The sequence below is a fragment of the Sorex araneus genome, chromosome X, assembly GCF_027595985.1.
Source record: "Sorex araneus isolate mSorAra2 chromosome X, mSorAra2.pri, whole genome shotgun sequence".
Lineage (NCBI taxonomy): Eukaryota > Metazoa > Chordata > Mammalia > Eulipotyphla > Soricidae > Sorex > Sorex araneus.
The window spans coordinates 10,253,543-10,276,200 of record NC_073313.1 but is presented as its reverse complement, the minus strand read 5'-3'; the positions used below and the strand labels follow the sequence as shown (position 1 = coordinate 10,276,200).

Here is a 22,658-nt window from a genome sequence, read left to right as displayed (position 1 = left end):
CCCTTTGTGTGGAGGCTGGACTTCAGGCTGGGTGATGGTGAAGAGCCCACTGCAACCACACAACTGAGTTTAAGATGATAGATGGGTGATGGGGTGTTAAAAAAACTAAGCACGCTGAAAGGCGTGTGCACTCACGGGCTCTGCGGGCAGCCTGTCTCACCGCCCATGTTCGGTGCTCTGGAATTGCTATGTATGGGCTGGATCGGGACGGCTGTTTGCCAAGGACAGGCAAAGGAAGAACGAGGACCAAGTTGGTTGCTGATTAGTTACCGTTTATTCAATCTTCCATCTTTCTCGTCTCCCACACTCCTAGCTCTGTCCTCTCTCTGCATCTACCTTCACTCTGGATTCTCCCTCTTCACTAGTCTCTCTCCCTACTTGTCTCTCTTCACCTTGCCCTCTAGGCTACACAGTCAGGTAGCAAAATCAACATAAGAAAGCTCTTCCTGAGGGCTGGGCATTCCAAAGCCCCTCCTGACTGTCAGCAGGCAAAATACCTCTTAAGGTTTTTCTCCTTTCCCTAGTCCAAGAACTTATTCACATCTTAATACTAGTTATTTTTGTATGGACAAAGCAAGAGATACATTGAAGCTTGCAAGACAGCTCTCCTGGCAACATCTTGCCACAGACTCAGACTACAGCACCCAGGCCAGATGAATCATTCCTAACCCTAGCAGGGTCCGAATCTAGTTCTTACTGTTTGGATCATGACAGCATTTGTCCATGACCAAGCTCTTAACTTATAGTTAAGCATTAGGCACTTTGGTCAGGCCCATCTCGATGCCAGGGTAGCACACAACTCACCGCTTGCCCTGGGTCCGTCTTGTCCCTCGTCAGGACCCTGCTTTTGGGGGTGCTAGGAAGTAAGAGCAGCTGAGGCTTAGGTCAAGAGAACAGATGCCCAGGAGTAAAATATCATGTAGAGTCAAATGACTCCCAGTTTACAAAAGCATAGCATTTGCTAAGTCTTCCTGTGTCCATACAAAAAGACAGGGTTCTGAAAAAACTATGCAGAGGATTCAAGGAGAAGAGAAAAACAATATATACAAGTCAACAGAACACTAAGAAAGAAGCTACAAATAAACACAGAGGAATGGGAGCACTGTGATGGGAGTAACCCAATAAACCTAAACTACCTGAGGCTATATTATCCTACAATGGGGGATGACTACCCCCTAGTTTTATATTATGCCCCTTATGATTTACATGATTCACGTGTAACCCCCTTGGAATATCCTGAGGGCCCACAGGAGTCCCCTTGATTTAGAAATGCTGGTCTTGAGACATTAGGTGAACTTTAGCATCTTAACCCCAGCTGTGCCGTGGGTGTCTAGTGTGTAAGTGCCCAGGCTGTCTAGAAGATTGGGGCCCAATCGTGAATGAGCTGTTCAGGCCCATCATAGATGTCCAAAGTCATAATCCTTTGTGACTTGCAAATAATGGTCACATCCACCCCCTCACCCTCCCTTCTCAGCCCCTCTGAGAATGTTCTCAAGGTCTGAAGTGAAATTCTGGGCCTCATTAAAGCATACCAGGCAATGTATAGCATCCATTTCTCTCGTCAACAGCGCTAAAGTGACAATAAGGTACCAGAGATAAGGTCATATGCCACAGAGCACATCCTTAACTGTATGAGGCCCTGGGTTCAATCCCGTACCACAGGGCCCCCTGGAAATTGCTGGCAGCCCTCAAGCATCACTGCATGTGGTCACTAAAAACGACGCTAATGTGATGGTACAATACAGTTAATTGGCCTTTAGCTGCTGGATTGTGGTATACCACCACAGTAAAGTTTGAGAGCCAATTTCAATTCTTAGGATTCTCAAAACAAAGGAAAAGCAAATGTCTCAGGTGTGCTGAACTTCATCTTCCTGTGAAGATCAAATTTTTCACTTCTACATGTATATAATGGCTGTGTATCCAGTGTACTTCACTGACTTCACTAAACATGGAAGCTTACGAAGTCAAATTATCTCCATGTTAAATTGAGCTGTTTAGTAAAGTAGTTTCTAGTACATACTTGAATGTCTCTTCTAAGGTTCAATACTCTTGCCTTAAAAGCTGATTCATAAAGGGGACTGGATACTGTTACCTCTGTGAGGAATAATGAGATGATATCAGAAGAAAATCTTCCAGCATCTTGAAATTACTTTCAGAGTGACATTTCCAAGTCTCACCTCTTTTTTTAAAGCATCACCAAGCGCCTTTCTTCTTGTGCTAAACTTCCCAGTTTGAATGGCATGGCTTATTGGGTTATATTCAGAATCTTACATGTGACTTGGATTATATATATGATATAAGTATGATATTTTATCTGTACCTCTGAGGATAGTCCCTCCTTTTTGAGGAGAACAGGGATTGGGCTGAGCAAGAAAAGTGAAGAGAGAAGTGGTTTTCCTGTTGTACTTTACTATGGTTTCTGCACACAACCTCCTTGCCTTAAAATACTTGCCTACTTGACCAAAGCAGCAGGGATGTTGCTGGCTTGTCACAAAGAGATAGTACAGCAGATAAGGCCTGTTGTGAGTCCAATCTCTGGCATCCCATAAAGTCCCCTGAGTATAGCCAGGAGCAATTCCCATGTGCAGAGCCAGGAGTGACCCCTGAGTATCACCAGGTGTGACTCAAAAATAACAAAAAAACAAGGTTAGGACAAATTTCAAATTTGGCCTTTTTCTCTACAAATTTTAGTTTTTAATGGTATCACTGGGAATTACAAAGTAAGAAAGTTATTCGTGGTCGAGTTTCAGGTGTACAATGTTCCGGCTCCAATCCCTTCATCAAGTGCCCACTTTTCTCCACCAATTTCCTGTTTCCCTCCCGACCCTCAACCTGCCTAAGTGGCAGCTGTTGTTTTCTTTACCTTTTTTCTTCCCTTTAGGCACTGTGGTTTGCAATACTGTTGCTAAGAAGGTATCATGCGTTTCACTTTCCCTCTGTTCAGCACCAAGTCCTCCTCCAGAGTGACCACTTCCCTTCACTATCCCTCAGCTTGCACCTGACATGGTGGGAGTTGAATGAATCCAAGGTTAAGCGATATAAGATATAATCTTCCAAGGAGGAGTCACTGCCAGAAAATTGGATCTCATTCTGCTCTTCTTCACGCCATTCGAAGACCAGCTTGATCCCAACTGTCAATCTATCTTTTTGTTACTGAACCAACCTCCTTTGTTTCTGGGTCTTAATATCGAGTGTAAATGATTTCCCTCAGTAATTGGCTATAGAATTGCTTGAGACAATCAGCTGTAAATGATCTCCATATAAGATGATTACAGATTATGAGAGAAACAAACGCTTCATCCTTTACCTTCATTCCACTGGCTTCTATTTTTAATTGCTCGATATTGTAGAGAAAACTAAAGAGCTTTGTTCTAATTTTCAGACTGCAAAGCAAAATAATTGAGTCATGCATATAAAATGTTCATTAACAAGAGCTCAATTGTAGCACTGGTTATTTTTGCATGAGGCAAAATATGAATTTTTAAATTCAGTGATTCAAAAAGCTTGAGGCTACCACAGAATGTAAAAGACTCAGAGAGGAGTGACACAAATAAAGAGTTTTATGACCAAGTAAGGTCACCTCCCAGCCTAGGAATTTATGGCAGCATTTTAACTGTGCTTTTACAAGGATTTGTACTAGTGGGAACATCAGGTTTACACATATCTAAGGTGATAGTAGCCTCATTCTCTGATGAGGTCTAGACCGAACTGGGCTACAATGAGTTCAAGGAAGCCTTTCGTCTATTCACATATGACTTGGAAAGATGGTTCACTGTCCATCCTTGCAGATAGTAGGCATAACTGTACTATAAGGAAAGCAAAAGTGACCTGGCTTATGAAAATGTGACAAAACAATGACCATGTGACAAGTTCCTTCTATTGTAGCCTGATTTAATGATCTTAGTAGCCTGTTGAGGTCAGTGTCATTCATATGTTTGTAGACATGTGACTGGAAATCAGTCTTAAGAATATGGAACAATGTGAAGTGGCCAGGTATCAAAATATAACTCATTCCTGATTTTTTTAAATTTTATTTTATTTTTATAAAGTTGTTCACAATAGTTCATTACAGATAATATTCAAACACCAATCCCACCGCCATGCACCTTCCCACCACCATAAGAGGAAAGTGTGTGAAGATTGTTGTATTTCATGATGGAGCCATTTAAGCCCTTGTATAAGAGCTTACAAACATATATCTTAAACCCAAACAAATGTGTGCTACTTTTGGTACATCAGTGGGCTAGAGTATAAGAGGTCACATGGCTGCATTTGCGGCCATGTGCCGAGGACTTTTTGTGTCACTCCCTTCTGGGAGCTTTATTTCATAGTCTCTGGATCTTGGCCACTGATGAGATTATATGGTGCCCGGGGCAGTTTGTGGGTGTGACTGCCAAGCTACTGGAAAATTGAACTGGGGGAGGAGGAGGAACTGCGGGGGAGGAGGCCCAGACCCTTTCTGAGCAAGCTTGGAGATCTCAGTCACAGGTCCCACACATCTGGGTTTTCTGCTCGTCCGAGCCTGTGGAGAGCAGCCTTGAGCATGGCTGTGTGGTTGGGTTCTGGAGGTTTTTGGCTGCCAGGTTTCTGTTGGGGCATGGAGGGAAACTCAACCCACCTCCCTCTGTGTTGCCCGGGTGAAGACAATTCCAGGATTTTTTATGCAGATAACGTTGCCTGTCAGTTCATGGTTGTATTTGATTCCTTTGTCTATAATTAAAAGCTGATGTAAAAAGTTTAGCTTACATTGTCAATTGTCAATTATTAAAGTATCTCTTGAGATTAATGAAAAAGAAAGAAAAAGAATCTGCTAGCATACAGCCAACCTGGGTTCAAGCCTCAGCAACACATGTGGTCCCCTAAGTTGCCAGAAGTAATTCCTGAGTACTAATCCCAAGAAGCCCTAAACACAGCAAGATATAGACCCAAACAAACAAAAAAAAAAACAAATAAAAGAAATAGGTTAATGCCTCAAGTAGTAAAGCACCTGAAGGGCTTACTAAATTGTAGTTCCCCAAGCCAGGTAATAGAACTGAAATAGAAATTTTGCAGTAAATAAACTTAAATTCTTGGGGTAATTCTGATGGCAAGAAGTTCATTTTTCTGAGAAGTTGGAAGCCCTGTCCAGCCCACTATAATAAGGGTCATATCTGTGAAGCCACTCGAGCCAGTGGACATTACAGTCTTGTGAACTCACTATTCTCTGACTTGCAACTGTTCTCTTTAATATTTGTTGTTTGTTGCCACACCTGACATGACTAGGTGGATTGGGGAGGGAGAAGGCACTGAGGGTTGAGTCTGGGCCTTGTGCAAACAGGCATGTACTCTACCCTTTGAGTCACATCCCTCAGCTTCTTTGAAATTATCTATTAGCTTTATTTAATAACTGACGTTCATTCCTTCTCTCCTTCCCAAGAAGTTAGAGAATAGTTCTATAAATATGAAGAAGGTGCTTACCTTGCATGCAGCTGACCTGGGTTCAATCCCTGACACCCCAAATGGTCCCCTTAGCCCTGCCAGGAGTGATCCCTGAGGACAATGTCGTAAGAAATCGCTGAGAACTTCCAGGTTCCGTTGAAAAAACAAAAAAAAGAATGAAGACCTAATTAACATTCAATGAATCAAATTTTTGTTTTTCAATTTAGGATACCACAGAAACTTTACATGTTAGCTTTGAGATTACAAAGCAAAATGCCTAATTTGTTTAGGTATGTGTTTATAAGTTGAAAATGTAAAGTAATTAAGACTCAACCCAGTATAGAAATGTTCAAGAGAACTTGAATTTCACTGTTTCTAAGTTTCATTTATTTTAATTTCTAGGAACTGCTTAAATACTTGGGATGGTTTAACTTGGTAGAGTTTTTAATCTTACTTTGCTAGTTAAAAAATTTATAAAGTAAATGAAATTTACCTTTATAATTAAGTTAAAATGTTGCAAGTATTTGGTCATTTAAAAATTGAGTAATGATTTCCTATGGGGATGAGAATTGTTTGGTAGAGGGACTAGAGGATACATTGTGGGGTGATAGTAATGTTTTATATCTTGATAAGCTGTTAGTTAGTTGGGTTATCAAAATTCATTAAATTGTTCCTTAAGAATTATTCATCTCCTGGTGGCCATCTCGATAGTACTGCAGGTAGAGCACTTGCCTTGCATGTGGCCCAGCTGGGTTCAATCCCCAACACCCCATATGATTCCTCGGGCCTGCCAGGTGTGATCTTTGATTGCAGAGCCAGGAGTAATCCATGAGTACCCCCAGGTATGGCCCCCCAGCCCCTCCCCACCAAGAGAACTATGCATTTTTCTTTATATAGTGCCTCAATTGAAAAATATGTACAAGAACTTAGCCATCAAATTTATAGGTGGAAATAAGTCTTGAACGAGTTCATTAAACGTTGATTTGAGGACTCCTGAGAGTGATCATTCATAGCTTTATACAATTTTTGCATTTATGAATGTGTCAATGAGATAATTTGAACTTAAAAATGAAAAGGAAATGCTGCACTGCATTGTGGATGATAACGTAGTTCTTGAACAGTCCTCATGGGAAGTGCATACCTGTTTCCTCTCCTGGTCACCGGGCTCCTGTGAAGCAGGATGGAGCTCCCCATGAAACACCAAACTGACTCCTCCCTCTGTCCCAGGACCATTCGCATAAGTGTCAGATAAATTCTCATCCAGACGGACACATTCCCATCTAGGATTTTCTTCGGAGAAGATTTACATAGGACAGAGTGTCTTTGCTAGCAGATCTTAGCAGCCCCCGAGCCCTGGACTCCAGCAGAATAGGCAGCACACAGGGCGCTGCTTCTGAATCTGCCACTGGGCCTGGGATCAGAGAGAAGCCAGGATGAGTGACCTTTCCACTGGCCCATCGCTGAACCCTTGAGGGGGATCATAGTCTTCCCCCTTCCCCTTTGATTCTCTTGGATACCTTTTCCATTCCTTCTGTTTTGTAAGAGATAAAATGGCCAGTGGCCATCAAGATCAGTTTCCCCTGAGATCAATGCATATGTACACACACACACACACATACATACACACACACGCATGCACTCACACTCACATACTCTCAATTTCACGTGCACACACTCTTTAACACTCTCTCTCAATTGCACACGCACACACACACACACACACACACACACACACACACAGAGGACCTCAGCATCTCTCTGACACCCTGACCTTTCCTTCTCTCTTCCAGACCAGCTTAGATTTCCCTTTCCATGTCCTTTCAGGAAAGGCACAGTGCTCTTTCCCCCCTCTCATTCCCCTCATCTGTCCTTCGAACCTTCACCTGCCCTGTGGACACATCTGTAAAAGAAACTCCTAAGAGACGGGAGCTTGCAGGCCCACAAGGTCCATCGGGAGATAACGTCTAGGACATCGTTCCCCAAAGCTAACCCTCCCCATTCACCATTTGCCCCAGGGAGGCCGAGGGTGTGATCAGCTATAGCTAGTGCCTTCTAATTCTGTGGCTTTCATCTGCCAGTCTGAGGACCCCTGCTACTCCACCTGAGGGAAAATATGAAAAACTACTTTTCTTATCCACCCCAGTAGGGCATGTGACAACAGTCACTGAGACATGACTGCTCTGGTGCTTCTTTCTCTGCTTTCAGATAAACAATTCAAGACTCGTGCCCACTGTAGTCTGCCCATCATAGAAATGAACTCGCAACTCCTCACTGCCTTCCCAGTACTCTTTGCCCATCTTCCTCACCCCTGTATTTTCCTACTCCGTTCTTGCCTTCTGTGATCTCCAAGGCCTAGTCCTGCTCCCATATTTAGCAGCAAATTTTCCCCGCTTCTTCCCACTTGTCACATTTCTGAAATCCTCTAGAGCCCCACTGTCCAGTGGAAATATAGTGGGAGCAACATGGATAGTTTCAAATCTCCAAGTAACCACAGTTTTTCAAAAAGTACAAAAGCAGATAGGTCAAGCTCATTTAATCAGTTCATTTTCTTTGACCCAATATATTCAAAACATGATCATTTCAGAGTGTCATTTTTTATAAAAATGATTACCATATGCATTGCAACTGAGACTAGCTGCATTTCAGGTGCTCCAAACCCACATGTGGCTTGTGGTTGCCATATTGGACCACACAATTCCAGACCTTCAGTAGCCCTTGGTTTGGCAGTTACTTATGTATGCACTTGACATGTTCACTAACTGCTATCTAATGACGTTATTTTCTCTAGAGGACAAAGTTCTGTTTCGACCACAGGTCCTAGTGGTTCACCTTGTACAATGTGTGTACCCAAGAAATTTATATCATTATTTTGTGTTTTATCAAGGCAACATCGGCCCTTTCCTCCTTCGTGGGGAAGTAAGAACATCATCATTTTCTCTCACTGCTCCCCCTAAGCTGCTAAGCCTTTTGCAAAGGTGCATGGAAACTAGTAAAATTAGAGAGATAAACTTGTATCTGGGAAGCATGAATGGCATTGAATGTTTCGTTTATTGACTGGATCTCACTAAGCGCTGAATGAAAATGTGTGCCTCTCTTGAAGCATACCACAGAGCTGCTGTCTCAAAGGAAGGTGCTGTCCCTCCTGTCTCTGCCAGATCCTCCATCTAATCTTGACAAAGGAATAGAAACCCAGGTACACGCTGGCCACAAAGGACCAGATAAAAGATCATGTGCAGATGCTAACGTGGAGTGAGGCTCCCGTAATGCCTTAAAAGACTGCTTTCATTTTTGCCGAAGAACAGATCTTTCCTTCTGTTTTTCATGAAATGGCGTTAAACAATTTCTCTTGTTTGTGGTCTCAAAAAAATGAGAAGTATGCCCATGAGGCCCGCCTGTAAGGGTTCTATTAAATAAGAAGAAAGCTTTGTTCTTCGTAATAAAATTAAAGCAAGTGATGTTTCCAATACCTGGCAGGATGCCTTCTCTCCACCACCCCCAGCCCGACAAAATGAAGCACCATATTCTGGTGTCAGATAGAAAGGTGACAACACACATCTGTCTAGAACATCTGTCAGCTTGTGTTGAGAAATACTGCTTGACCTTTCAGAGAATGGAGTGGGATGCGGGGGGCGGGGAGTATTTCTTGAGTCATCTCTAACTGCAGTTTTGCAAAATTACAGTTCTGCTGCAGAAAATTGTTGACACTCAGATCTCAGCAAAAGAGTGCGACTTTCCTCGATGTTGAAGTGAAGACCTAGTGTAGGTAGTGGAGTTTGACTCGCTGGGTTTCCAGCTTTTTCTTCTCCAGGAAACATTGCCTGCCATTACTCAAGTTTTGCACTGTTTCCAGTCAGTCGCAAAGGAATGTGTGCAGGTGATTGTGGCCCGAAGTCAAGAATGACCGAGGTCAGGCTGGAAACTGGCTCTGTCTAGGTCTGCTCTGAGTCACCAGGCGTGGGAGCTGCAGGTAGATCAAGGCAGTGATAATGACCGCGGCCTCTTGATCACAGTTCCTTTCTCTAACACAGTCTGTGCCTGTGTTCTCTGGCCTGGGAACTGGCAGCTGACACTCTTCTTGGAAGCTTTTTGTCACCCCCCCTTCCTACCCTACAGACAAGTCAATTCTGGAAGGAAGTTACCAGCCACCCACTCCTCAGCCCCCAGTGGGGGTTAATACATAATACTGTTCTTCCTTCCCATTGGCTGGAGATGTCCACACTGTGGCCCAGAAGGACCCCCAATTTAACTAGCAAATTAATTCTTGGAGTAATTAATTGGGATTTATCTCCACTTACTTTTCCATAGTGGTCTTGGAAAGACTCCGTTCACTGGGTCTCTTAATGGTGTTTCCTGGCAACAGTCTGTTCTGGTAGCATGATCTCAGGTCCTGCTCGGAGAAGAAGAGAATCACAAAACTCCCTACAAAATAAAATGCCAGCTCCCGGTTGGGGCTCACATGTTCAATTTCTCAAAGTTCTCTTCTTCTTCCCAGTACGGAAATAAATGCGAGTTGAAAACTGAGTGTTTTGCAGATTTCAGGAGCTTTAAATATCAGTTGTAGGACCCAGGATATGGCAGAATTGGTAAGAGCACGGGCCTTGGACAGCCTGAGTCCCTCCCGCCCTAGATCTCCTTTCCCAGTGCCACCGCTGTGCCCTGGGTGGACTCAGAGCACCACTGGGTGTCACCTGTTCTGAGTAAACAACACTATCCTACCAGATTCTGCCGGGATTTTCAAATGACAACAGCCAGGCAAAGGTATTTATCAGTTGCTAATGAGCTGAGTGCCTGCTTGCACGCCGAGGCCTGGGTTCCATCACAGCACCCCACCGTCCCCTTAGCACCGAGCTGGACACAGTCCTGAGCACCCTCTGGCATGGCTCCACAGCTGAAAGGAGAAATAGAGCAAACACAAATGTTTTATTTCCAGTTGTACTTCCAAGTTTAAGTCTTGTCAATCTGATCGAAAAACCAGGGATCCGATCTGTATTTTCCGTCAAGTCTGCGGCGGGGCAGATGGCATCTCTCCTGGCCATGTCAAGCCAGCCATAGTAGGAGTCTGACTCTGTACTTTTCCAGTCCCTCACCATTCAGGAATCATGGCAACGGAACTGAATTTTAAAAAAAAAAGGTCATTTATTGAGAAATGACATGTATGACTGAAAATGACTAATGGCACAGCTTGTGGGCTAGAAGCTTCCTTTTTTCATTCGAAATGACTTCCCTTCCCCGAAACCCGTCACCTGCATCCCCCGGCACTCAGTGAATGGCACTCAGTGAACGTCCTCCTCTGCCAGGTCCTATTTCCTTCTGACCACAGCAGCTGCAAGCTGGTTTTGGTCAGATATATTTGTTGAAAATGACTTAACACATTTTGAAAAAGACTTGATAGAGACAAGGGCCCATGACAGGTTCATAGATTTTCATCTTCACTGCGCGTGCAGAAGGGAGCGGGGCATTTGTTTTATACAGTGTGTAATTTGTGAGAGAGAGGAAGGGAGGGGCTTATTGGTTTTGAATGAATTATTAGTGGCACCTTCAGCTTGGAATGGCTTTGAACAGTTACCATTAAGCACAGAAAGGAAGGGCTGTGGCCTGAAAGCCAGGAATGCAAGACCATTGTGTGTGCTTTGAAAAAGGCATCATGGGAAAGACGGCATTGGCTAGAAATGTGAGGCAGATCACCGAGAGGAGCAGAAAAGCCATAGTGCGTGTGTATTTCTACTTTCTAACTGAAATGAGGCAAAGGTGCTCATTGCAATGATTCAGGCCTTGAATAAAGAAAGCCATGACTGTTTTTTTCTTTTTGGGTCACACCCGGTGATGCACAGGGGTTACTCCTGGCTCCGCACTCAGGAATCACTCCGGGCGGTGCTCGGGGGACCTGATGGGATGCTGGGAATGGAGCCTGGGTTGGCCGTGTGCAAGGCAAACGCCCTCCCCGCTGTGCCATATCTGTGCTATCCTCCCTGCTCCAGCCCCGGGAAAGCCAGGACTTCTTAAGACAGTCCTGTGTGCAAAGAAATGTTTGAATAATTTCACTGAATATATACAAATGTGGAAACATTCTCTTAGAAATCCAACACATTAGCCACACCTGCAAAATCCGGGATCTTTTCCTCTCTGCTGGAGGTTGGCAAAGTAGGACCCTAGGGCCCAATTTGGCTCTTCGTGTGTTTTTGTAAGGAAAGTTGCGCTGGAGCACTGCCGTGCCCTTTGGATTACCTATTGTCTGTGGCTGCTTTCCTGCAAAACGGACGCTGTGGCCCATGAGCTCCACTCTCTGCTGGCTCGCCTTCGCAGCCGTTCCTGCGCTTCTACTCTGTGCTCTGGAAGACTTTCGTCTGCTCCCTCTGTCATTTGCACCAGGAAGGAGCCTTTACGGAGTGCATTTGGGATTGGAAACCAACTCCAGGGCTGCAGCAATAACTCTGAGTGCAGATTTTGCACACCCCAGTTCCAGGTTTGGTCCCCGGCACTGCAGGGTTCTCAGAGCATTACGGGAATGACTCCCTGAGCACAGATCTGGTTGTAGACTCCAGTTGTAGACTCCAGATGTAGCTCCACCGGATGTGGCCCAGAAAGCCAGTAAAGTACAATTAAATTAAACCAAATTAAAATCAGCCTACCTCCAGAAATTCTTTCTAGTACCACAAAATAATAGTAAAAACAACAATCATAATTTTTGAGTTGGTCCGCAGACCTTCCAAAGCCAGTGTTTTAGGTGAAATCAGGAGAGAAATGTTTTTGTTTTGTGCTAGAAAGTCCCCGGATAATCAGCATGCACTCACTGAACCTCACCTAACTGAACCTAGCCCTTATAGTTTGGATTCCCTGCGAATAATCCAGATAAAGAGTTTACTAACACTCGTGAGAGTTAACATTCAGTGAGTGATTGCTGTGCGCTGAGAAATTTTCCACGGCATTGCACGTGCCAGCTCACTCCTCACCACAGTCCAGGCTTTCTCAGCTTCAGTTCTAGGAACACGTGGGCCTTCTCCACTATGGCAGCAGCTATCCGCACGTATCAGGTTGCTCAGCAGCATCTCTGACCATAGGCTCAGCGGGAAAGGGGGGCGCAGGGGTTGCACAATTCCAGAGGCGATCATTCACTCTGAATCCTGGTACTCAGAGCACTTCACCCTTCACCACCTGGCTGAAAATGTCTCCAGACGTTGCCCATGTCCTCTGGGCACGCACTTGATCTAGGAGGCAAGAACTGATATTTTCTTCACTATGCAGCCAGGAGCAATACAGACTGGAGCGATAGCAGAGTGGGTAGGGCATTTGCCTTGCACGCAGCCGACCCGGGTTGACTTCTCCGTCCCTCTCGGAGAGCCTGGCAAGCTACCAAGAGTATCCCGCCCACACAGCAGAGCCTGGCAAGCTCCCCGTGGGTATTCGATATGCCAAAAACAGTAACAACAAGTCTCACAATAGAGACATTACTGGTGCCCACTTGAGCCAATTGATGAACAATGGGACAATAGTGCTACAGTGCAGTGCTACACAGCCAGGAAGCTGAAGATAGATTCCATGGAGAAAATGCCCAATAACATACAAAAGTAGTAAGTGTAAAAGACGTGGTTTTCTATTCTGGGAATATTTCCTCCGTACCCTTAGTTCTGAATGTTAGAAACTAACCCCCCTCTATCAGAGGCTCCCAGACTTCCTTGGCCTACTGCCACCTTTTCAGAAAAAAAAGTATGCAATGCCACCCCCAAAATTGACCTTCTTTAAGTGGACACACATGCACCCTACAAATGTACCCAAAGCCACTACTGCCCCCGTCATTCCAGCATTCCAGAAAGGGATTTTTCTTTCGGTGCTCTCACCCACATTAGGAAACTCAGCTCTGAATTATTTCACCTGGTTGGATGGTTTTGCTCAGGTGGGAGGCTGACTGCCATTCACCAATGTCTTCCGATGGGTGGCTCGTGTGTACTACTCTTCAGAGTGAAATTCCTTTCTGCAGTTTCAAAAGTTAACCATTAGCATGGGCAGCTTTACTGGGCACTTTTATTATCCTTTCCAAATTGTGCTGTATTTCTAAGAAGACTTTTATTGGTCCAACTTATCACAGTTTGGTGTCATTTGGGGGTCTGGGGTAGGAGTTGGGGTTATATACCCAGAAATGCTCAGGGGCTATTCTTGGCTCTGTGCTCAGGAGTTACTCCTGGTGGAGCTTGAGCACCATATGTGATGCTAGAGGTTGAATCAGCACTGGACGTGAGCAAGGCAAGTCCCTTACCTGTATTACCTCTCTGGTCCCACATGGTACCATTTTTAGTGGTACCTTGTTGCCCTGCCCAACATTCTTAATCTCAGAACCTTCGTGTAAATAGGGCTTATCATAAGGTTTCCTGGTGCTGTTTTTTTTATTATTATTATTCCATAGCAGAAATCCAGCAAAATTCCATCTGGATAGTTACTCAGTCTGCAGAATTGATCTCTTCTGGGCCAAATCATTTTCTACCACATCAGTCTGTGCTGAATTACATACAGCTTCTAGCCTGTATTGTCACTATCATTACTACTTCCCAAGTGCACTTTTAATTCTTGTGCAGCACTCTTCTTGGGGTTTAAAGAGTTTTCATCCCAAATAGGAAATTAATGCAGCATATTAAGCATCAAGAAATCTTGCTCTATACTTCAGTTTCTCTGGAACAGACAGAGACCCTGGGAACTTGGTGCGTCTTTGCTCTCTCATCCTCTAAAGTTTGGCCCACAAATATTTGATTCTGGTGTGAGTCTTCTGGGTGAAAATTGCATATAAACATATTAGATGAATTGCAGTAACACTCTTATTCAGTTCTTCTTGGCTCAATTTTATAGACAAATTCAAGTCTTAGAGTCCCTTTCATTGTTCCTTCTGGCAGCTCTGTCTGACTTCTGTCCCAGGGTCTGGAATGTTCATCACAGCTGCCTTCGGCAATAAAACCCATAGGACCCTCTGATCCTCATATTTCTTTGTGCACCTGATGGTCCAGCCAGGCATGGCTTCGAGCCCGTGGCATGCAGGTTTCTCCATGCCCTCATCCTCCCAGTCAGGCTGTCAGCTGACCTGCTGCTCAGTTGTGTGGCAGCTGCTCCGGCCCTTGGAAAACTGAAAGGGATTTTTCTTTCGGTGCTTTATGTTTCCATGAGATGGGACTGTTACCAACGCGACAGCATAGGGTGTTCTATGCTAATCTAGTGGGATTAGGACATAAAACCACTAACTCCTTTCAATTGGGACACAGTCTCAAAAATGGCATCTTAGTCATAGGGGGATAGTGCTGTTGCGTTAAAACAATAACAAGATCAAAGTAGCATCAAATAAAAATAGAATCTTTCTCAATGTCACCTTCATTTGAATGGGGGTGGGTGGGTTTGCTTTTGCCAAGAGGGCCTATTCCAGGCAAATGTGTAATGAAGGCATTTGTCTCTTAGGGTTCTAACCACATTGGGATTGATTTCAAGGACAAGGTTAGAGTCTTAAACCATTGGCAGGGGGTGGTGGTGGCAGTTCAATGATATGATTTCAAGAGTGCATTGAAGGTAGGCCAGTGTGGTGGGGGTGCTTAGAGGAGCACCTTTAGGGGGGATTCAGAGTGAATGATTGCCTCTGGAATTGTGCAACCCCTGCACCTCCCTTTCCCGCTCAGCCTATGGCCAGTTTCCTTTCCCTGGAGCATCAGTGCTCAGGTCACTGCCAGTTAGCATCTGGATGTGAGCAGGGAATGCTCGTGCTAGCCAGCCTGCCCACTATAGAGAAGGAATCAGAAGGGTTAATTCTGAATATTTCAAGGTGGCTAACGCATTTCCCTAAAGCGCACCAAATGGGGAAAATGAGGGTTTCTAAAATGTCCATTAGTCCAGATTCCCCATGAGCCACGCCAGATGTACCCCACTGAGAATTGCTTCTGAATGTGCCCTAAGACATACCTAAGGATTGTTGAGCTCTGTGCGTGTACAGCCTGGTGATGTTCACACTCTGTGCTGAACCTCTCAGCATTGCAGACAGCTCAGATTAAACGAGCGAATTTCGAGAAACAGCACCTGTTTGTAGAGTGCTGAAGATCATTTCATGGAGTCAGACTTCTAGCATGCATATGTAATTAAGTCCCTTTAATGTCTATATGTATTTGATGAAAACAAAATAAATTATCTCCACCACACACACACCTATGCAAAACTAACAGTTATACCATATTTGAATTAATAACCCACAGAAGAAATGACATCCAGTCAAATAATCAGCTCTTTTGGTGTAACATATAAAATAGCAAAACTGTGGAAAACTTCTTGTAGTAGAAGAATTTTAGAAATATAAGATATCTTTCAACATTTTTATTGTACCTGTTAGAATATAAGAATGCTACATTTACAAAGTTTGGATACTTCATCAAAGTGAAAAAAAAAAACTCAACTTTCAGGGTTTCAGAGAAAAATCAACTCTTCTTTGAAAGATCTAAAGAAATACTTGGCCTGAAATAACAGATCATGTTCCCAAATTTCTGGGAATTCATGTTTGGGGGTGATGATGGTTGCAGTATCAGCTTTCTCAAAACATATTTGGCTCAACAACATAGATTTCAGTCTACCTCTTTTTCTGTAAAACAAATCTGACCATTGTAAATATTGAATAGTCAGAATTGGATTAATGTGAGCTCCTTATGGGAATGGCAAGTGAGATTCTCTTCCTACGCAAATCCCAGTAATTTTTTCAAGGAAAATGGACTCCAGAGTAAGAATCTGTTAACAAAACTACTTCTCAATGCTAGCAGTTCTACCCAGACTTGTCAAATGACTTCAAAATTGTAATTAGTTCCTTATTATTGTATTGCATATTTAGTACGGTAATCCCACCTGGTTTAGGAAGTAGATAGTACTCACGTCATTTTACAAATTAGGAAAACTTAGAAAATGCAATAGTCTTTGACTTTCCCAGTCTCGTCCAATGAGTAGAGCAGGTACTTCATATTCTGTGTTTCCTAGTCTTGTCTCATTGGAGGTGTCATTAAAACAGGATGTCGTTTAAGTACAGAACATGTGTGTGACAACATCAAAGCTTAAGGACCACACAGTTTGGTTGATTGATTTTTTTTTTATAAAACTGCTCACATATTCAGATACATCAGTAAGGAACTAGTCTTGCTTAGACAAGTAGGCATCTAAAAGCATAAAAATTCTATTTCACACCATGTACAAAACTCAACTCAAAGTGACTGATATATGCAAATATAAGCAAGGCAACTTTTAGGGGGGTAAACAGAAGTATAAATTTGGTTTTTTACTTATGACACCAAAAGCACAAGTCACAATAGATAAACCGAACCATCAAAATTCAAGAATTTTGTTCTTAAAAAGCACTGCCAAGAAAATGAAGACACCTCACAGAATATAATGGGAAAAATATTTGCAGATAATATATCTAATAAGAGACTTGCATTCAGAACATATAAAGAAATCATTCAGTTCAATATTTGGAAGATAAGTGAGTCAATTCCAAAATAAACAAAGGATCTGAGTAGGCATATCTCCAAATCAATACATGAACGGCCAAGTGTGCACAGGAAAAGATGTTCAACATTAGTCATAGGGAAATGCCAATCGAAACTGCATTAGCTTACATACAACCCCCTCTTTCTGCATTACCTGCCTCCTTAACTCCCTCCTGAAGCTGCTATAAATGAGTGTTATTTTTTAAAAATTGATGCCACTTCACACTTACGAGGATGAATAATTTTAAAGGGCAGGTAATACCTAACGTTGACCAGGATGTGGGGAAATGGACAAGGCCAATAACATTTTATTGGCCTATAAAAGGACACAGCTACTTTGGAGAACCGTTGACAGTTTCTCAAGAAGTTGAACATAGAGTTTACAAGTGACCCAGCAATTCTGCTTATCTATTCAAAAAGAATGACTATACATATGACCACAAAAATGTATACAGGAGTTTTCACACAGTATTATTTATAAGAGCCACCAGTTGGAAATAACCCCAAATCTTCATCTGTAAAACAATGTATAAACCAAATGTGGTGTATCCCTAAAATGGAATATTATTTTGAGATAAAAAATGAAGCACTGATGCATGCCAAAGCCTGGAGGAATCCCGGAATCATTCTAAGTGAATCCAGCAGAGCTACTGGGACTGCTCCATCCATATGACCAGCACCAGGGATCGAACTCACAGTTGCACACCAACTCAGCACACATTTGCCTTTGAACAATCCCCTGGGCCTCTCAGCACAGTTTCAATTTTTCCTTTGTTCATTAAATATTTAGAAAGTCCAACTTGGGCCAGAGAGAGAGAGTTCAGCTGTGTGAGGGCATGTTTTGCATGCAGGAGTGTTTATCCCATGCTCCATAGAAGTCTCCCAACCACAGAGCCAGGAGTAGCCCCCAAATTAAATTAAAAAATCGAATGAATAAAAATGAAGTTAACAGAAGGTAAAAAAAGAAAGCTACATCTGTGTGCTTATCTGACATAGGGTATGATCTCATGGTTTGCTGCAAATGATCAGTGACTATCTATGAAATGTCTTGAGTAGTCTCCATGCTGTGCCTTATCATGATCAGGAATAAAACTCAAGGAATTCTGGTCTCTGGAAACAGGACGTGGTATCTGTTTCCAGAGGCCAGGATAAACAGCCATCCCTGCATTTTCATTTTAACTCCTTATCCTACTTTCAATTTATCTCATTCCCAAAGAATGAAATTCCTCCAGCTAAATTGAGTATCCCTAGTCACAAGGCCTTAATGACTGGCCCATGGCCCCCCTCCCCGGGTTATGCTATTGCCCATCTCCAGGATGCTGCGGTTCTCCTGCACCGTGTTAAAATCATAAAATTCATGATTGCTGGCTATCTCCATTTCCCACAGCTGTGATTTCTGCGTCTCTGTTTGTGAATAAGCATTTAAGAATTGTCAGGAGGTGGAGGAAATAGCATGTGCAGAGTATTTCCCAAGCCCAGTTGCCAAGAATGAGCTCATTGTAATCCTCACTGCATACAATGAGTCTTAAGTATAAGCCAGTCTATAATGATCAACCTTTCCAGGGAGAATGGCATACTTGCCTTGGAGGACCTTCGTCCTTCAGAAATATAATGGGAGTAAAATTTAAAATTCTGTCATAAGAATACAAGAATACAATGATGGCTATCAAGGGGAAAGGGTGGGGTGGCAGGAACAGATAGAGGGGAAGAATAGGTTGGATGTTGGTAGGGGATAATTGAAACATGGGGGTGGGCATGGTGTGGTATCATACGTCTGAAGAGGTTGTTAAGGTATACTCTTAAAATGTATGTGACAGTTAGAAGTCAATGTTGCCCCATTGGAATAAATATAATTTTGTAAGATTAATAAACACTCAAGTACCATTTCCTTTGATGTTTTAATAGTTACTAAATATGAAAGTTGTTTTTAAAGAAAGACTTAGGGCCAGAGTTATAGTACAGAGTGTAGGGTGTTTGCCTTGCATGAGACTGACCCAGGATCCATCTCCAGCATTCCATGTGGTCTCCCAGCACTGCCAGGAGTGATTTTTGAGTGCAAGCCAGGAATAACTCCTGAGCATCGCTGGCTATGACCCCAGAAGCAAAATAAGTAAGTAAATAAATAAATAAAAATTTTTTAAAAGAGAAAGATTTAGTAAATGTTACATAAGACCAGAGGTGACATGGGGACAGTGGTGGAGGGTCCTGGTGGTGGTGAGGTACAGTAGGTTTGTACCACAATACTATAAACTTAAACATTATTGTAACAGTAGTGTTTAGGGAGCCAGAAGGAGACAGAACTGCATATGTCCTACAGTTTAGATGAGATTATTGGACTTTGTGTTTGAGCTATACTCGGCTATGCTCAGGGCTTATTCCTTTGGCTCTGCACTCAGGAATCACTCCTGGCAGTGCTGGGATGTGCCTGGGATCCAACCCAGGGTAACCATGTGCAAGGCAAGTGCTCTACTGACTGTAGTATTGCTCCTGCCCCTGAACTTTTTTTTTAATTAAAGTTTTTTGGGGGAAAATAAAAAAACTCTGCACCAGGCTGTTTTCACTCAGGGCAGGGTGCCCCAGAGGGGGTCAGGTGAGAACCCTCCCCACCCCAAGGGACCCAGCTCCTGCAGCTGACCTCCACTACCCAATTGCTGCCACACTCCAGGCCGCTTTCCAAACACTCTGGCTGAGCCTCACACATGAATGAAATCCCACAGAACCCTGATAATGCAGAACTTTGTGACCTTGGACTTTGGACTCAACAGACTCAGAAGCAGAGATCATCTGCCTGCTTCCCCCCAATCCCCAGTGACCCAGGGATCATACCCATATGCCACGCCCTGCCACACCCTGCCTCCTCATTGACTAACCTCCAGATCTCAATGGCTGCTCCTCCCAGACGGAGTATAAAATGAGGCTACCATTGCCAGGCCACCTTACTCTGCGCCAGGCTGTTTTCACTCGGGGCACCCCAGAGGGGGATGGGTGAAAGCCCTCCCTGCCCCAAGGGACCCAGCCCCGCAGCCGACCTCCACTATCCAACCGCCAGTATTATAAGACACTTCCTACCCATTTTCCATAATTATCACACCATATTTGATGGAGTTCAGACAGTAGGCAAAAGTTACGTGTATACACACACACAAACACAAACACAAACACACACACACACACACACACACACACCTCTCAGAGAGTCCAGCAAACTTCTTAGAGTATCCCACCTGCACGGACAGAGCCTATCAAGCTACCCATGGTGTATTCCATATGCCAAAAACAGTAATGATAGGTCTCATTCCCCTGACCCTGAAAGAACCTCCAATCATTGGGAAAGATGAGTAAGTCGAAGCTGCTAAAATCTCAGGGCTGGGAGGAATAGATATATTACTGGTGCCCGCTCGAGTAAATCAACGAACAATGGGATGACAGTGACAGTGATTCCCTAAACTATAATAAAATGTTTAGTAAATAAATGTGATATAATGTTCATTCTAGAAGATGTATCTGAAAGATATTCACAATCTCTATTCCACAAAATAATAGGTTTTTATGTTTACTTTTAATGTTAAACAACCGAGATTGAGCTTCATTGTGTAAACAAGGGAATTGCAAATACATTTCATTTCAAATCTTGATTTCCAACGAATTGGTGATAGTTATGGAAAAGTTGTGTCAAGGTGGAGTCTGAGGCTGAGTGTGGGTCAGCAGAAAAATGTGCTGTTATTGGGTAATAATCTTTTCAAGGAATGGCTTAAAGTAGGTATTAAATCCTATATTTTTAAGTTCTGCATAATGGGAGAAAGATTAAACATTTAAAATATTTTTTAACCAATTCTAGGAATACTCTACTCTACTGTAACAAATGGCCATTGACCTGGAAAGGCCAAAGTAATGCTTCCCATCTGATCTCTCCTGTAGGTCAATGCATCCCGTCAAGAAGCCAAACTGATGGAAGAGTGTGATCTTCTCATTGAGATCATTCAGCAAAGACGACAGATTATTGGAACCAAGATCAAAGAAGGGAAGGTATGTATGATTTCTAGGGGCAAGGTCTTTAAATTCTATACCCAGCGTAAGTATCATATTCCCATACACCTAAGTAACACTGTAGCACTGTCATTGACATGTAGCATTGTCATCCCGTTGTTCATAGATTTGCTCAATTGGGCTCCAGTAACATCTCCATTGTGAGACTTATTGTTACTGTTTTTGGCATATCGAATATGCCACAGGTAGCTTGCCAGGCTCTGTTGTGTGGGTGGAATATTCCCGGTGCTTGCCGGGCTCTCCGAAAGGGACGGAGGAATTGAACCTGTGTCGGCCACGTGCAAAGCAAATGCCCTACCTGCTGTGCTATTAAGTAGGTTAAGAAATATTAAGTATTTTCTTAGGTTTTCTATAATATCCTCTTAGGTCTTTAAGATATAGCTCAAAGTCCCCGGAGGACCATTTTTGCCTCCAAACTCTCTTGCATACTGGTATGAGAAGTTCTGCTCCATTACCCCATCGTAGACCAGGATCTCCATCTCTTTGTGAAGGTGGGTTCCACAGAGGAATGATTCACTCTGTATTTTTTGGTTGCATCTGACCAATTAACAGAATGAAGTGACTGTTTAAAGAACTCCATATGTAAAAATTTGTGAAATGGTTTTCAATACCCTTGAGGGAATTTAGCCAAGTATAATTTCATCATGATAAAGGTCTTACAGTTTCACTATATTATATACTTCTTGGTGAATTTATTGATCATGCTCCTTTTCTAGTGTTTATGTTTAAAGTTCCTGTGGTTTTATAGTAAACTAAAGTCAAAAGCAATTCAGAAATTTATATTACATTCCATAGGGCCACTTTTTTGTTTCTTCAAAATTCATTCAGAAACTGTTGGCTTTAGAATCTTCAACCTTATTCTATTTTATATGTGTCATTTTTATTGAAATACTTGTTGTCTCTTGTACCCATTCTATGCCTCTTCAGAGCCTAATTTTGTAAATATTTAAAAAAATATTCACTCAGTATTTAATACATATGTGAATTTCTATTATTCATAACTAATGAAGCATGTTTTATGAATTCAAACTAACGCGTGGTAAGTAGCACTCAGTGATTGTAATAGGGTATTCATAGTCTCTGTTTTGTATAACATTTCGAAGAGAAGTTTCTTCTCTTTTAGCAAAGTTTTTAAAAGATTTATTTCGTTTTGTATTTGCCAGGATTGGGGGTTGGGCCATACCTGGCTGTGCTCAGGGCCTACCCCTGGCTCTGTGACCAGGGATCATTCCTGTCAGGGCTCGGGAAACACTATGCAGTGCTGGAGCTCGAACCCGGTTCAGCTGTGTTTGAGGCAGACTCCCTGCCTGCTAGCAGTCTTGTTTCTCTCACCTTGTTTGTTTTCTATGTTTTGGCTACACCTGGTGGTGCTCAGGCGCTGCATACAAGCCGGTGCTCTAGGATCTGCTTCCTGCAGTGCTCAGGTAACCTTGTAGTACCAAGGATCAAATCCGACATGCAGAGCACTGTCCTACTGAACCACATCACGGACCCAAAACGTACTTCTAGTTCTGCATCCTGTTGGGTCATGTCATCTGTATAGATGAAAAAATAGTTATACATGTAAATTGTAATGATCAAAAAAGTTAAAATTTGATGAATTAGTTTTGAAAGCTGCTAATGGTACTTGAACAAATGAACATGAAATCATTCCTTGGTCACAGGCTCACTCACATGGTGAGCACCTACTTCTCCCCCACGTAAAAA

The 22,658-nt window shown here is 43.0% G+C and overlaps 1 protein-coding gene across 1 annotated transcript in view; it reads left to right on the top strand.

The window, feature by feature from the left end:
• The window catches only part of MID1 (midline 1), a 144,019-nt gene that overhangs the window by 65,434 nt on the left and 55,927 nt on the right, over nucleotides 1-22,658 (top strand). Inside the window, exon 4 of the mRNA XM_004612178.2 lies at nucleotides 20,823-20,930. Within this exon, the coding sequence (XP_004612235.1) occupies nucleotides 20,823-20,930 (108 nt within the window). The remainder of the gene's footprint in view (nucleotides 1-20,822; nucleotides 20,931-22,658) is intronic.